The sequence below is a fragment of the Theropithecus gelada genome, chromosome 7a (genome assembly GCF_003255815.1).
Source record: "Theropithecus gelada isolate Dixy chromosome 7a, Tgel_1.0, whole genome shotgun sequence".
Lineage (NCBI taxonomy): Eukaryota > Metazoa > Chordata > Mammalia > Primates > Cercopithecidae > Theropithecus > Theropithecus gelada.
In genome coordinates, this window is record NC_037674.1 from 51097506 (window position 1) to 51114162 (window position 16657).

At 38.2% G+C, this 16657-nt stretch overlaps 1 protein-coding gene across 1 annotated transcript in view; it reads right to left on the minus strand.

Moving 5' to 3' along the window:
• The window catches only part of LOC112627507 (E3 ubiquitin-protein ligase ARIH1-like), a 51799-nt gene continuing 35142 nt past the window's right edge, over positions 1 to 16657 (minus strand). The window contains 8 exon segments of the mRNA XM_025389821.1: positions 1 to 12; positions 965 to 1022; positions 2457 to 2587; positions 5540 to 5611; positions 6117 to 6159; positions 9168 to 9274; positions 11137 to 11179; positions 11181 to 11198. Coding sequence (XP_025245606.1) covers positions 1 to 12; positions 965 to 1022; positions 2457 to 2587; positions 5540 to 5611; positions 6117 to 6159; positions 9168 to 9274; positions 11137 to 11179; positions 11181 to 11198 — 484 coding nt within the window.

A 16657-nucleotide genomic window follows, 5' to 3' on the forward strand; every position in this document is an offset into this window, starting at 1 on the left:
TTAGATGGTATCCTGGTTAGGAAAACCATTTCAAAAGAGTATTTCTGGGACAACTGGGGAATTTCAATACGGAATGGGTGAATGTAGGAACTATTAAATTCCAGGGTTCCATAATTATGATAAAATCACCAGACTGAAAGGAGTGAAAAGTGCTTTAGAATCTAATCCACACCTAGTGTTTGGATTCCTTCTGTAATAGTGGCTCATTTCCCTATCTAGCTATAGGGAACTTCTCAGCTCCTGAGCCCATTCCAAATGAGCTCACCGATAATCATCAGAGCTTCCTGATGAACAAAAAGGTTTAAAAAAACCTTAAGTAAGATATTGCCTATAAATAGCACCAGGGTCATTTAACAAATGCTGTTGTTCACTACTGTTCTTCTTGGGGTAGGAGGGATCTTTGAGCAAGACTCTACCAAAGGCTAAAATGTACTATGTGACTACATTAATGAAAAGAAAATAAAATTACTCTAAGAAAGAATGTTCTTAATAAATATTTTGGATAAGATTCCCTTTCTAAATGTAAATAGATATCCAATATTTACTGGAATATCTGGAATATCTAATATTTACTGGAATGTCTTTCAGAATTGAAAACTTCTACTCAATTATTCCCTGGGCCGGGCGCGGTGGCTCAAGTCTGCAATCTCAGCACTTCGGGAGGCCGAGGCCAGTGGATCATGAGGTCAGGAGTTCGAGACTAGCCTGACTACTAAAAATACAAAAATTAGCAGGGTGTGGTGGCACGTGCCTGTAATCCCAGCTACTCGGGAGGCTGAGGCAGGAGAATCACTTGAACCCAGGAGGCGGAGGTTGCAGTGAGCTGAGATCGCGTCACTACGCTCCAGCCTGGGCAACAGAGCGAGACACTGTCTCAAAAAAAAAAAAAAAATTATTCTCTAATGAATATGAATATACAATGTGCAGTCTTAGTCAACTATTATCCTGTAATACATATACTTACCTCCTGTGCATCTCTTGCTGCCTTTGCATCATCCTCATTATAGCGGTTACAGTTGTACCTTCAAGTAAATAAAGAGGATTCCATAAAGAAAAAAAAATCAATGAAAAGGAAAAAAAGAAAATCCCAGAATTTTAACCTGGATTTACAGATTATCTAACACCAATGTTGTCTTTTATAACAGAGAAACTGAGATGTTAAAACACCCAGACTTCTACTGCTGTGACAGAATTAGCAGGCTGAAAGGAACTATCCTAACCCTATCTAGTGTTTGAATCCTCTATAATAAATTAGTTCTTTATCCAGTGATAGGAAATTCCCCACCTCCTGAGGCAGTCCATTTCAAATCAACTCACCTATCATTATTAGAAAACACTATCCTTCTAGAACCTTTGACTCTTGTCTGAATTCCTAACTCAACTTTTTGAGAAAGAGACAAACTTTTCTCTTAGGCCATCTGTTACTTAAGCCAAATATTTCTAATTTTCCAGGATTATTCACCTTATCTGCTCTTTTATAAACCACAGAGAACCAACAGTTGACAACCTACCAGGAAATAGATGCTGTGCTATGTGCTTTGCTATTATAGTTTTTCAGAGTCATTTAAAACTGCATGATATACAGAACGGTGGGAACGGGGAAACATACCCAGAGAGGTCAGCTCAGAGCGTAGATGAGTAACACTTGCACTTCCCCTGGAGTGGTTACTATACCCCAGTTATGGAAGCAGCTATTTCTTGAGTGCTTACTATATACCATGCACTTGGCTAAGGACTTTAAATGTACTAACACATTTAATCCCTTAAACATTTTATGAAATATACATTATTTTCTTCATCGAGAAGATGAAGAATAGAATTGACAGAGGATAGGAAACATACTTAAGAGTATGACAGAGTTTCAGAGCTTAAACTTTTGCCTGTCACCAACGGAGGCTTATGCTCTTAACCAGTGAGAAAACTGCTCATATGCTGTGTAAGATTCTTTTTTTTTGAGACAGAGTTTCGTTTTTGTTGCCCAGGCTGGAGTGCAATGGGGCGATCTTGGCTCACCGCAACCTCCACCTCCTGAGTTCAAGCGATTCTCCTGCCTCAGCCTCCCAAGTAGCTGGGATTACAGGCATATGCCACCATGCTGGGCTAATTTAGTATTTTTAGTAGAGACGGGGTTTCTCCATGTTGGTCAGGCTGGTCTCGAACTCCCGACCTCAGGTGATCCACCCACCTTGGCCTCCCAAAGTGCTGGAATTACAGGTGTGAGCCACCGCGCCTGGCCCAAGATTCTTATATTAGTTCAAGTAAGCCATCAATAAAATGAGGAAAGCAGTATGTTTCTGTGTGTGTGTGTGTCTGCATATACTTATAACATTAATCACATACTATGTATTTATTTAGCTTGCAAGTTAGATGGTGCTATCTATGAGGTAAAAATGTGATTCATAATACATGGCACATACCTATGTGAATACATTCTTCCCTTAATTTCCCCAACCTACCAGGCAGATCCATGTGGTTCCCATGGGCCAAGACACACCCAGCAAAACTCTGCTTTACAATTCTGGTTACGACAGACCACGTGATTACAACCACCATCCTTCTCAATTGTGACATGGCATTTGGGACATTCCTATGAAAAGAAACTATAAAGTTGGTGTCAATGCTACACTAGGTTGCATTACTAACATTAAAGAAAAGCCAGTTCTAGATTTGGTTTTTAAACATCTTATTTATTGTGGTTAATACACATAAAGCACTTACAACAGTGTTGAACACTTAAGCACTATTTTAAGTGAGCTGTTACCATTATTACCAGTGGCTTTTAAGACGTACAATTTAAGGACTTGGTTTTTTAAACTTAGAGTCTCACTACGTTGCCCAGGTTGTAGTGCAGTGGCTATTCAGAGGCCCAATCATAGCTCACTAAAGCCCTGAACTTCTGGAGTCAAGTGATCTTCCCACCTCAGCCTTCCTAGGATTTCTTTTTAAGCAGAGTTGAGAGACAGAAACATTTTAAGTATTTAGTAATAATAGTATTATAGGAGATAAAAGCATTCTATTCATATAAATATACTATACTGTCTAGTGTCATCTAGAAATAATGGAGTACCTCCCATAGCCCATGCACTGTTGTCTGTGTTTTATATGTATCAACTAATTTCTTATAGTGGTGCTATTCCTATTTCCATTTGTCAGATTAATAAACTAAGGGAGAAAGAAATTATAAAGAAGCTAGTCCAAGGTCACATAAGTAAAGTCAGGATCCAAATCCAAGCAATCTGACTTCAATGTCAGGTAACTAGGAAATCAGACCTTGATTGATAAATTCATTTTGTGACTACTGGATTTTCCAAGTTTCTCCTGCCAAATACCCAGATTTTAAATTCTTTTCATTGTACTCCTTAACAAGTATGCTACAGAGATCATGTTAGATTATTTTTTTCCAAGTCCAAATCATTTTCTTTTTCTTTTTGAGACAGGGCCTCACTGTTGCCCAGGCTGGAGTGCAGCAGTACAATCACGGCTCACTGCAGGTTTGACCTCAAGGGCTCAAGTCATCCTCCCACCTCAGTCTCCCAAGTAATGGGACTACAGGCACATGCCACCATGCTCGGCTAATTTTTGAATTTTTTGTTGAGGTGGGGTTTCACCATGTTGCCCAGGTTGGTCTCAATCTCTCAGGCTCAAGCAATCTGCCCACCTCGGCCTCCCAAAGTGTTAGGATTACAGGTGTGAGCCACTGACCTGGCCTCATATCATATTCTTGGTTGCTAGTAAGCCAAAATTACCTCTCTGTAGGCCTGCGGTTTTTTTGTTCTTGCATTTGTGATTGAGGTTTGTAACTCCCCCAAGGAGGGAACGTCACCCACTATATCAGTATTTGCACAATTTGGCCTTCTTTGTGGAACTGACTATGCTGTCCACCAACGCTAGCAATTTAAAATAGGCCAATATAGCATTTTCTACATTATATATTTCAAATCAAATGTTTGAAATCACCCACATAAGAAATTTTACATTTTTCCAAACAAGCAAATTTCAGGCATAGAATATTTCATTCCAAATTTCTTGGTTATAATTAACCAAATAGTATTAAACTTTCAAAATGTTAGGATATCACTGACAATATGCAAATCTGTTTAGGGAGCTAATAATCTTTAAAGCTTCTAAAACCTCAAGAGAAAAACTCTTCGGTTTTCTCTCAAAAATACTGAGCAGCTAAATTTGCTTTACAAATTGCCATTCTTCCTTGATAATCTATAATCTAAACTAAGCCAAACATATTCAGGTCTGTACTCCCTATTTTAAACATCTTCGGGGCTTACGAGTAGGAATTTCTCTAAATGTAGAAAAAATGCGACCATTTAAATAATTTAATGAAAATATAATTGCCTTATTCTAAATATAAGTTTTTCAGAGCATATTAAAGAATTCTGGAACTTTAGGGAACATTTCTTGTGGGAAAAATCTTCAATTTTCAAAAAAAGAATGCTTGGTTAAGAATTTTTTTATTAACAAAAGAAGTAACCACTTTCTGTATATTTCCAGTAAGGTTTTCTTTGATTGATGTGAGTTATGCTTATCGTGATGGTTCTGGAGGGAACAAAAAAATATTTCTACCATATATTCCTTAAAGAATTAGGCATTTGTTTTATGTGGCAAGATTCACTGTTTCACTACTTTCTGGGAGATAGAAATGTATATTCATGTTTTATCTGTAAGTATGTAAGATGTATACTTAAACACACACAGATAACCTGTGTTGGCCTTCACTGTTTACGCACTTCTTACTCTCATTGTCCTGTGATGAGTGAGTGAACAGTTCAAAGATAATTTTATGTACTATGGGTCAAAAAACTCGGCATTCTTTAAAGCATCATCTTTACATGTACAAAATAATACTAAAAATGAATAGCCCATGAACCATCCTACCATTCATTACCCAAGTCACTCACTATGTGGACAGGATAGGACTGAATTACATAAAGGATGGATAATACAACTTTGTATTGAAAGACTAGCTGGGTACACGGCTGGCATTCAAATGCTTGCTCATTATATTAGTGATTGAGAAGAAGGGTACTCAAGACTTAAACGCTTGTAAGACATTTGTCTGGGGTTAAGAAAGTGGCTTGTGGTCATAAAGAGATTGAATTTTGAAACTAGTATCGAGAGCAATATACTTCAAAAAAAAAATTAGGAACAAAAATGTATATCAGCCTAATAGAACTAAGCTAGGCGGAGTAAACGCCAATACATTCGTATACTAAACGGCAGCCAAGCACAAATCCCACACTTGAAAAATTATCAGCTTTTTCCTCTATAGAACACTAATTTTTTTCCAGTAGAAGAAACCTAAGGCAGAGAACTGTGGATACTGTAGTACAGTACTCAATACTCTAAAATAAACTGAAAGACAAAAAGGAAATAACAGGCAAGCATTCTGGGAAAAAAAAAAAGACTAAATGGAGAAAAAAATGAAACGAAGCCTGTAAGTAGGTCACTTTATTGCTTTTGCTAATGCCAAAACACCAACCCTTATCATTTTCATTACCAAGAATTACTGAAGGAAAACACTAACCTTTGTGTTGGCTGCAATCCAACTGGAGGTTTCACTGTCATCGTCGCACTTTTTAATCCATTTCTTTAACCACTGTTTGAAAACAACAATTGTTAGAATACAACAAGACTTTAAAGAAGAGCAAATTACTTTAGCACTTAACTATAGTCAAGCTTAAAAGTAAAAGCCAATGAATAAGATTATCACTAGGCTCACATCTTCTTAAGCCAGGGGAAAATCCCATAGCTATAATATCCAGTATATATAAAATCAACCAAAGCAGGACTTTCTTTGGCAGAAGCTGAGTGGGGAACCTAGAGCTTGAAAAGAAGCCCAACTACAAGGTGTTTATTCCCCTAATTACAAAGCCTGACAAAGAAGTGCCTTAGCCATGGTTATCCTAGTAATAATCAGGAACTGACTTGACTTATACTAAGGAATTACCTCTGAATACATGCAATAATCATCTGAAATTAAAAGGGTAAAAAAAAAACCCCTACCAATAGATAGATAAAATCATCAGCTGTGATTTTCGGTCACTAAGTCTTAGAAGTGTGTCATTACATTATTCAAAAATGGAAATGTCAGACAAACTCACCTTACATTTAACAGGATCATGCCAGTTTTCTCCACAGTTAAAGCTGTTAAGTGATACAAAGGGTTAATAGAATTAAGGCCTACCTACAGTAAAGTAAATAAGCCAATCATTTCATGCCTTATAGTTCCATAGTCACTAGTTTCTAGTGACTGGCAAATACAAGGAGAGAATCCCTGTCTGCTTTACGGCTAATTACCTAGAATTTAGTATTAGAACTAAAACATAGTGGGTACTCAATATGTATGAAATGAACAATGACTATAAGCATGAAGACACGCTTTGATGACAATTTCATAATAATTGTTGCTAAGGTGCCTCAGACTATATTGAGAAGTTTCAACCCATGCTTCATCAGTGTATTTTTAATCTTTTACTTAACACCCTAAATGAAGAATAAAAGGCTGACTTTGTAGGTTACTTATATAATTTAGTACTAATACACAGTAAACAATATATGGGAAGCAAATAGGTCACATCTTTGCATTATTTAAACAAAAGAACCTCAGCCCTGCAGAGGAAAATGGTATAAAAAAAAGACTAACTACTTACTAAACATGTATTAATCGGTAATTCACTTTTGTTTTCTAAGCTCATGACATATACATTTGTAAAAGAAGGATAATTAACAAACACAAATGCTTAAGAAAAAATAATAAAACGACAGATTAGCTAATTAAGTAATTTACGAATGGCAAAAAATCCTTTGCTAAAGAGAGAAAAAAACTACTATTGATTTAAATCAGGTTAAGATAAATGGTTATTTCTGAAAAGATGGGGAATGGGAAGGAACATGGAACCAAGGAGCTTCAAATATATGTGTCATGTTTTATCTCTTAATGAAGAAAAACAAAATACTAATTTCGCTTTAGCTGGATTGTAGCTACATAGGTATTCACTGTTGTATTCTCTATACTTTGTTTGACATGTGTCATGCTAAAAATACATTGGAAAGTAGGTATTACCCACCTTTTCTCTAAAATAACAATGCATATTTAATCCTTATCATAACAGTATATATTTTACACATATTCAATTTCTGTGAGCTTTCCTGCTCTTTTTGGAAATATTTATTATTAATGATGTGTTAAGTGTAATTCTATAGATGTTTGGAGGAAAAAAAGAAAGGTATGGCATACCAATAAAATATCTACCCCCCCATCCCCCAAAAATATCTAGTTGGCCATGGTGCTTCTTGCCAGTAATCCCAGCACTCAGGGAGGGCTAAGGCAGGTGGATCACTTGAGGCCAGGAGTTCAAGACCAGCCTGGCCAACATGGTGAAATGCTGTCCCTAAAATAAATTAAATAAATACATAAATAAAGAAATAAATAAATAAGGAAGCCAGGCGTGGTGGCACACGCCTGTAATCCCAGCTACTCGGGAGGCACAAGAATCACTTGAACCTGGGAAGGAAAGGTTACAGTGCGAGATCGTGCCACGTACTCCAGCCTGGGTGATGGAGTGAGACCCTCTCTCAAAAGAAAACAAACCAAAAAATCTATTTGCTGGGTGTAGAGCGCCTTGGCTTGACGGGCTTCTTACTCCTCAAGACCCTCAAAGGAACAGAAAAGCATCTTAAACTTCTAGCAGGATATAAATGTTAGTGTCCCACTAAAATGTGTATGTTAAAACTTAATAACCAATGTGACAGCATTAGGATGTGGAGCCTTTAGGAGGTGAATGGAATGGCATTCTTTAAAAAAAAAAAAAAAGGGCCCAGAGAGCTGCCTTGTCCTTTCCACCATATGAGGACCCAGCAAGTAGGCACCATCTACGAACCAGAAAGGCAGGCCCTCACCAGACAACAAATCTTTTGGCACCTTGATCTTGGACTTCTCACCCTTAAGAACTATAAGAAATAAATTTATGTTGTTTAGAAGCCGCCCAGTTTATGGTCTTTTGTTATAACAGCCTGAACTTTTAAGACAGAAAATGGTACCAAGAAGTGAGGGGGCTGTTGTAACAAAACCAGAAATGTGAAAACCGATTTGAAACTAGGTAATAAGTAGAGGCTGGAAGAGCTTGGAAGTGCAAGCTAGAAAAAGCCTAGATCACTGTGAATGAACTGAACTGTTAAGGGTAATTCTGGTGAGGATTCAGAACGACAGAGTGTGGGCAATGCCTCAATCATAGAGAAAACCTAAATAAATGGCCATGAACAGAATGTTGTTAGAAATAATGGATGTTAAAGGCCATTATGATGAGGTCTCAGATGAAAATGAGGAACATGCTGTTAGAAACTAGAAGAAAGGCCATCCTTGCCATAAAGTGGCAAAGAAGTTGGCTGAATCGTTTTGGGGAAGGTAGAGATATGAAACTGAATATCTGGTTGAGGAAATTACCAAGCAAAGTGTTGAAGATGCAGCTTAGCTTCTCTTCAATGTTTTAGAAAATGCAAGAAGAGATGAATGACCTAGAGATAAACTGTTCATCAAAAGGAAGTAAGTCAAAAATTTGAAAAATTTTCAGCCTATCCACTTTGGAAAAAACGAGAACACCCGTAAAGGAGCCTGAACTGATTAAGACATCCCCGAATATGTGGCACTGGGAACTTCCTGGCAGTTCAAATCTAGAATTCAGAGGCTGAAGAGTACACTATAGAACTCCAAAAGCCCAAGTTACCAAGAAAGCTGGGCAAGAAGGGCCACAGGAAAACTCTTAGTTAAAAAGGAGACCATCAGCAAAATTTACCTGCATATTTCCTTTGCATAAGTAAGGTTAAAACTTGGCAGAGTAAAGGAAAACGTATAGTCCCAAATCTACAAGTTTGCTTCCCTTAAGTTACAGTGGAGCATACAGGAAGATATGATTAGAGTTGTATATTTTCTCCATAAAAAAACATTCAAAAAAGTTAGATCAAGGAAAGAGGAAAAATTTTTTAAGACGTGACCTTTTCATATAATTCTCAGAGATATATACTATTTTAAACCAGTATCAGACATCTCCCTGCCGAAGGGAAACATTTTTTTTCTTCTATTTTACTACCAAGAATAAACAGGAGAAATAAAAACGCTTTGTGCACTATTTCAGTTTAGGAAATCACTTGCTTACCAAAATTGGCGCCCACATTTGCAGCGAACAGGTTTAGCATCAGGATATTGGACTTTAACAACATGGTGGCAATCTGGGGCAGGACACCACTTTAACAGTTGATTGCACTGAAATACAAGTTAGAAAATAAAAAATGACAGCTGGTTGGGCACAGTGGCTCACACCTATAATCCCAGAACTTAGGGAGGCCAAGGCGGGAGGACTGTTTGAGGTCAAGCACTCAAGACCAGCCCGGGTAACACAGCAAGACCTTCTCTCTACCTTTAAAAAAAAAAAAAGAATTTAGCCAGTCATGGTAGTATGTGCCTATAGTCCCGACTACACAGGAGGCTGAGGCAAGAGGATCACTTGAGCACAGAAGGTAGAGGCTGCAGAGAGCTGTGATCATCTGCTGCACTCCAGCCTGGGTGTCAGAATGAGGCCCTGCCTCAAAAAAAGGCAGCAAATTAAACTAGGTCATGATGCAAGATTTAACAGTACATCAAGCAATTATTTATATTGCTTCTCTGGTACAAGGGGCATATGGGGGATGATGACACAAGCTTATGAAAACTTGCTGTGGTCTTCTATAGCAACACTTTCAGATGTACTTTTTTGTTGTTGTTGTTTGTTTTTTTATTAAGATGACTGATCCTTGAAGACTCGGTTTTATAAAATACATGAATTATCTCTTGTTCTATGTTCTTTTAATCCCACTGAAACTTTAATTAAATATTATGCATGTGATCATTAAAAAGCACTAATTTATTTATGGTTCTATTTCAGGACAATTTTCAAAAGACACAAGAAAATCAGATATACTCTTTATGAAGGAAGGTGCTTAGATGCTACAGAATAGTTCAAGATAGGCACAGGATATACATACAACTTCCCCCATAAAAAGCTCTTGTAAGAAAGAAAGAAAGAAAAAAACCCAGTTCCTAAACCACAGGCAAAAGTGCATTTTAGTTCCTCAAAAGGAAATATAACTTTTATAGTATTTTTATTATGAAATAAAACACTCTGCACCAGAATTCCGAAGTCCATTGACCATTTCAAATAATACTCTATTTCTAAAATAGGCTGTTTCCAGGTTTAATCTCTAACAGAAATAATTACTTTTTAGAATCAGAAGACCAAGTTACACGGATGTTGTCATACAGGATCTGGTCAACTCCTCTGTAAAGAGCCAAGAGGGTAAAGAATTTTGGTTTTGCAGGCCAGAACAGCCTCCGTAGCAACTACTCAACTCTGCCACTGTAGCACAAAGGGAGTCATAGAACAAATGGGCAAAGGCACGGTCCAATAAAGTATAGCATTCTTTATTAACAAGATTTACTGGTAATGAAACCTAAAATGAGCAGAGAAATAGCAGGGTTAGAATCTCAAACATGGTTAAACATGACACGATTAGTAATCTACTACAATTCTCTGCTATGGTAAAGAAAAAGAAAGAAAGAATACACTAAAAATGATTTTATTATCCAAGGTCAAGATATATGGAGAGATCTACTTACTGGTTTCTCATACTCTTTTATTTTATTTTGCTTTTTATTAAGAGGGAGTCTCGCTCTGACATCCAGGCTGGAGTGCAGTGGCGCGATCTCGGCTCACTGCAACCTCCGGCTCCGAGGTTCAGGCGATTCTCCTGCCTCAACCTCCCAAGTAGCTGGAATTACAGGCTTGTGCCACTGCGCCCAGCTAATTTTTGTATTTTTAGAAGACACGGCGTTTCACCATGTTGGCCAGGCTGGTCTTGAACTCCTGATCTCAGATGATCCACCCACCTCGGCCTCCCTTAGTGCTGGGATTACAGGCGTGAGCCACCGCACCCGGCCTGTCATACTCTTTTGAGAATAAAGGTATTTTGGCATGCTTCAAAATATGGTAAAGATGTTTTTTTACCGTTAATAAATTATAATTTTTTAAAAATAGTATTTCTATTAATAAACAGAATTCCTTCCTACAAGAAGGAAAACAAATCACTTACCTCTACAAAGCTATTTGTTATTAAATGCTGATACTTTAACTTTTGAATCTGTGATCAGGCACCTGAAACCAAGAATAAAAATAAATTAGAAAGTTTCCAGTCAAGAGTATTTTCCACATTTATAAAACATAGTTTCCAAAACTGTTTATGCTAATGGCTACAACATGTTCATGCCCTAAGCTGTAAATACTGAAATGCACACAGGCTATCAACAAATGTAATTGTACTGATCAAAACAATAATTTCAAAGTCTGTATAGTTTTATTTTCATAGACTTTTTTCCCCATGGTTCTATTACAGCCTAATGACTTACCAACTAGTGCCAAGTGTAGGCTCATTTCAGGGTCTTTTGACTCTGATATCATGCCTTAAAAGACAGCAATTCTCAGCCACCTTCCTTCAGACACCCCACCCAAATCAGTATGTGAAATGAGACAGATATTGTTGACAGAAATGTTAAGAAATGGATCCAGGTTTTGTGACACCTAAATCTCATATAATTTTAAGAGCCTTCTTCCTCTGACAGCTCTTGGAAATTAACCAGAAATGCTCACTGATTGCATCCTGGCCTCTTCTGAACACTCTATAATTCACAAGAATTTCCAGAACTCACAGGAGCCCACGTCGTGAGGAACCCTGAAGCTTAAGTTTCACTAATTCTATGGTAAACACTCCTGAGTGTATTACAAGAAAAAGAATTCCCACTGAGAAAGACAGGAAGAATATGCATGTAGCTCAACCCCATTAAAATATTTTAAATGAACCAGACAATCTGGCCTCATCTGACTCTTCTGAGTTTCACAGGCCTCTCTCCTTCCACAAGATCCCACCCTGTCCTGTGCCACTTTCAGTGCACTTCTATCACATTCGTATTCTTGTATTTCCTTCAAAACTGTAAGTACCACCCTTCATCAGAGGTTTTGCATAAGGCTGCCTCCATTGGAAAGACAAGAATACTATAATGGAGCTCTAAGATGGGAAAGCCGAGGTTTGAATGCTGGCCTCACCACTCACTAGCTATGAATTGAAGGTAAATTCTTTGAACTTTCCATTCCTCAGGTTACTAATCTGTAAAATAGATATCAGAAATACGGTTGTGAGACTAGAATAGTGCCTGGCAGATAGTAAGCACTCAATAAATATTAGACGCTATTACTATATTACTTCACTCAGTTACAATCAAGTATTACTCAAGGAAGCCTTTCCTGAGTTTCCACACTCGTTTGGATATAGATCCCCTCTCAATTCTCATGGTACCTTAAACATCTCCTTTATAGAAATCATCATAACTTTAATTAGACAGTTATCTGTATAATCATTTAATATTTGTCTTTCTCCTCCCAACCCCAAGAAAGGATACCCAGGTGTCCGGTACAGTGCCTGGCCTGTAGAAAGTGTTCAATTAGTATTTTTTAAATGAGTAAATCTCCGTATTTCACAGAAGTGGAACCCGTGATCTAAAAATAATTCGTGTGGTTCCACAAAAAGTTAAACATAGCCGGCCGGGCGCGGTGGCTCACGCCTATAATCCCAGCACTTTGGGAGGCTGAGACAGGCGGATCACAAGGTCAGGAGATCGAGACCACCCTGACTAACACGGTGAAACCCCATCTCTACTAAAAATACAAAAAAAAAAAAAAAATTAGCCGGGCGAGGTGGCGGCGCCCATAGTCCCAGCTACTGGGGAGGCTGAGGCAGGAGAATGGCGTGAACCCGGGAGGCGGAGCTTGCAGTGAGCCGAGATCGCGCCACTGCACTCCAGCCTGGGCGACAGAGCGAGACTCCACCTCAAAAAATAAAAAAAAAAAAAGTTAAACATAGCATTACCACATGACCCAGCAATTCTCCTTTGAGGTATACATATACTTAAGAGATTAAAAACAGGTGTTTACCGCCAGGCGCGGTGGCTCACGCCTGTAATTCCAACACTTTGGAAGGCCGAGACAGGCGGATCACGAGGTCAGGAGATCGAGACCATCCTGGCTAACACGGTGAAACCCCGTCTCTACTGAAAATACAAAAATTAGCCAGGCGTGGTGGCGGGCGCCTGTGGTCTCAGCTACATGGGAGGCTGAGGCAGAAGAATGGCGTGAACCCAGGAGGCGGAGCTTGCAGTGAGTGGAAATCGCGCCCCTGCACTCCAGCCTGGGCCACAGAGCGAGACTCCGTCTTAAAAAAAAACAAAACAAAAACAAAGAAAACAGGTGTTCAATGAAAAACTTGTACACAAATGTTCATATGTTCACATAACACATTTCTGTAAAAAATGGAAATGTCCATATAATGAAACCATTATTCAGCAATGAAAAGGAATAAAGTGTTGATTCATAATACAACATGGATGAATCTTGAAAACATTAAAGAAGCCAATCACAAAAGGCAACATATTATATGATTCTATTTATATGAAATGTCCAGAGAGGGAGAAAGGAGTAGCGAATGATTGCTTAACAGATATAAGGTGATCAAAATAGTCTGCAATTAGGCAATGTTTCTAGAATAATATTATGTATATACTAAAAGCCACTGGATTATATACTTAAAAATACAGTTGCTGGCCAGGAGCAATTGCTCACACCTGTAATCCTAGCACTTTGGGAGGCAGAAGTGGGCGGATCACTTGGGGTCAGGAGTTGAAAACCAGCCTGGCCAACATGGTGAAACCTCATCTCTACTAAAATTCCAAAAAAAAATTAGCTGAGCATGGTGGCGGGCACCTGTAATCCCAGCTACTCAGGAGGCTGAGGCAGGACAATCACTTGAACCTAGGAGGCAGAGGTTGCAGTGAGCCGAGATCATGCCACTACTGCACTCCAGTCTGGGCAACAGAGAGAGATTCCATCTCAAAGAAACAAAAAACAAAAACAAAACCCATCGCTTCTTAAACAACACAGGTTTGAACTGCATGGGTCCACTTACACATGAATAGTTTTCAACCAAATGTGAATCGAAAATAGTTACTTGTGGATGTGAAACCTGCATATACGGACGATCGAATTTTTGTATACATGGGTTCTGCTGGGCTGACATGAGCATGTGCATGCAGATTTTGGTATATTCAGGGTGTAGAGTGTGGGTCCTGGAACCAATCCCCAGTACACTAAGGATGACTGTGATTAAAATGAGTTTTATGTTACAGATTTTATATTAATAAATAATAATAAGGAATATTATCAGGCCAAAAGTCAGATGCCCTGCTTGCCAAACAAACACATCTTATTTACACATGTATTCCCATAATGCTTTTTGGGTATGACAAATCCTAATGATTTCTGATAGCTGACCTTAACCTAAAAAGTTATCTAAACCTGGCATGGACCACCAGGACTGGTGATAGCAAACATCAGCCAATAGTTATTAGGACAAGGTTCTGCCCTTAGTTTATCTGATATTGATAAGGAAGTCAAAGAAAGTGAGCATCCATCTTTGAGACTAGGCATTCTCAAGAAGGTGGCAGCAAGTGTCACTCTGGTCATTTATAAGACAATTCTCTTGGCAACGATTTGTTGCCATCACAAACTGAAAATAGTTATTGGCCAGGTGCGGTGGCTCACGCCTGTAATCCTAGCACTTTGGAAGGCCAAGGCAGGCGGATCACCTGAGGTCAGGAGTTCGAGACCAGCCTGGCCAACATGACAAAACTCTGTCTCTACTAAAAATACAAAGCTTAGCCGGACATGGTGGTGTACACCTGTTATCTCACCTACTCGGGAGGCTGAGGCAGGAGAACTGCTTGAATCCAGGAGGCAGAGGTTGCAGTGAGCCGATATGGCACCACTGCACTCCAGCCTAGGCAAACCAATACATTAATTCACCACATAAACAAAATTAAAAACCATTATCATCTCCTCAAATGACACAGGGAAGGCTTTCAATAAAGTCCAACATCTCTTCATGATAAAAACCATCAACAAACTAGGCTTTGAAGGAACATACCTCAAAATAATAAGAGCCATCTATGACAAACCCACAGCCAACATCATCCTGAAAACAGGCAAAAGCTGGAAGCATTCCACTTAGGAAAGGGATGCCCATACTCACCACTCCTATTCAACATAGTACTGGAAGTCCTAGCCAGAGCAATCAGGCAAGAGAAAGAAATAAAACGTATCCAAATAGGAAAAGAAGTCAAATTATCAGTCTTCACTGATGATGATTCTATACCTAGAAATAACCCTAAAGACATTGCCAAAAGGCTCCGAGAGCTGACAAAGTCAGTAAAGTTTCAGCATACAAAATAAATGTAGAAAATTCAGTAGCATTTAATATATACCAATAACATTCAAGGTGAGAGCCAAATAAATAATGCAATCCTATCGATAACAGTCACACACACGTAAATGGTTTTTAGGATAACTAGCTAGCCACATGCAGAAGAATGAAACTTAACCCCTGTATCTTTCACCATATACAAAAATTATCTAAAGGATTAAATACGTTAATGTAAGAGCTCAATCTATAAAAATCTTAGAAGAAAATCCAGGAAATACCATTCTAGACATCAGCCTTAGCAAAGAATTTGTGACAAAGTCCCCAAACGCAACTGCAACAAAAGCAAAAATTGACAAGTGGGACTTAATTAAACTAATGAGCTTCTGTACAGCTAAAGAAACTATCAAAACAGAGTAAACAGACAACCTACAGAATGGGAGAAAATATTCAAATTATACACCCAAAAAAAGCCTCATATCCAGAATCTATAAAGGAACTTAAACAAACAAAAAACAAATAATCCCATTTAAAAATCAGCAGGCTACTCTGTCAATGAAGTAGCCATTCCTTTGTTTCTTTACTTCTCTAATAAATTTGCTTTCACTTAAAAAAAAAAAAACAGGGCAAAGTACATGAATAGACACTTCTCAAGAAGACATACACGCAGCCAACAGATTCAAAAAAAGTTCAACAACACTAATCATTAGAGAAATGCAAATCAAAACCATAATGATGTAGCATATCATCTCACAACAGTCATAAGGAATATTATTTAAAAGTAAAAAAAAATTAAAACAAAAAAATACTTTTAAAAAGAAAGAAAATAACAGATATTGGTGAGATCACAGGGAAAATAAATCACTCGACCTAAAAGACACATTCATTAGTATGTTCACTGTGGCATTAGTCACAATAGCAAACACATGAAATCAATCTAGATGCCCATCAACAGTGGGCTGGATAAAGAAAACGTGGCACATGTACACCATGAAACACTACGCAGTCATAAAAAAGACAGCACAATCATGTCCTTTGCAGCAATACAAATGCAGCTAGAGGTCATCATTCTAAATGAATTAACACAGAAATACTCAATACTGCATGTTCTCATTTTTAAGTGGGAGCTAAACGGCGAATACATGTGAAGATGAGAATAAAAGACAGTGGGGACTATTAGAGTGAGTAGGGTGGGATGGCAAGAGTTGAAAAACTATTAGGTATTGTGCTCACTACCTGGGTGATGGGATTATTTGTACACCAAACCTTACGGACAAGGAATTTACCCATGTAACAAACCTGCACATGTACA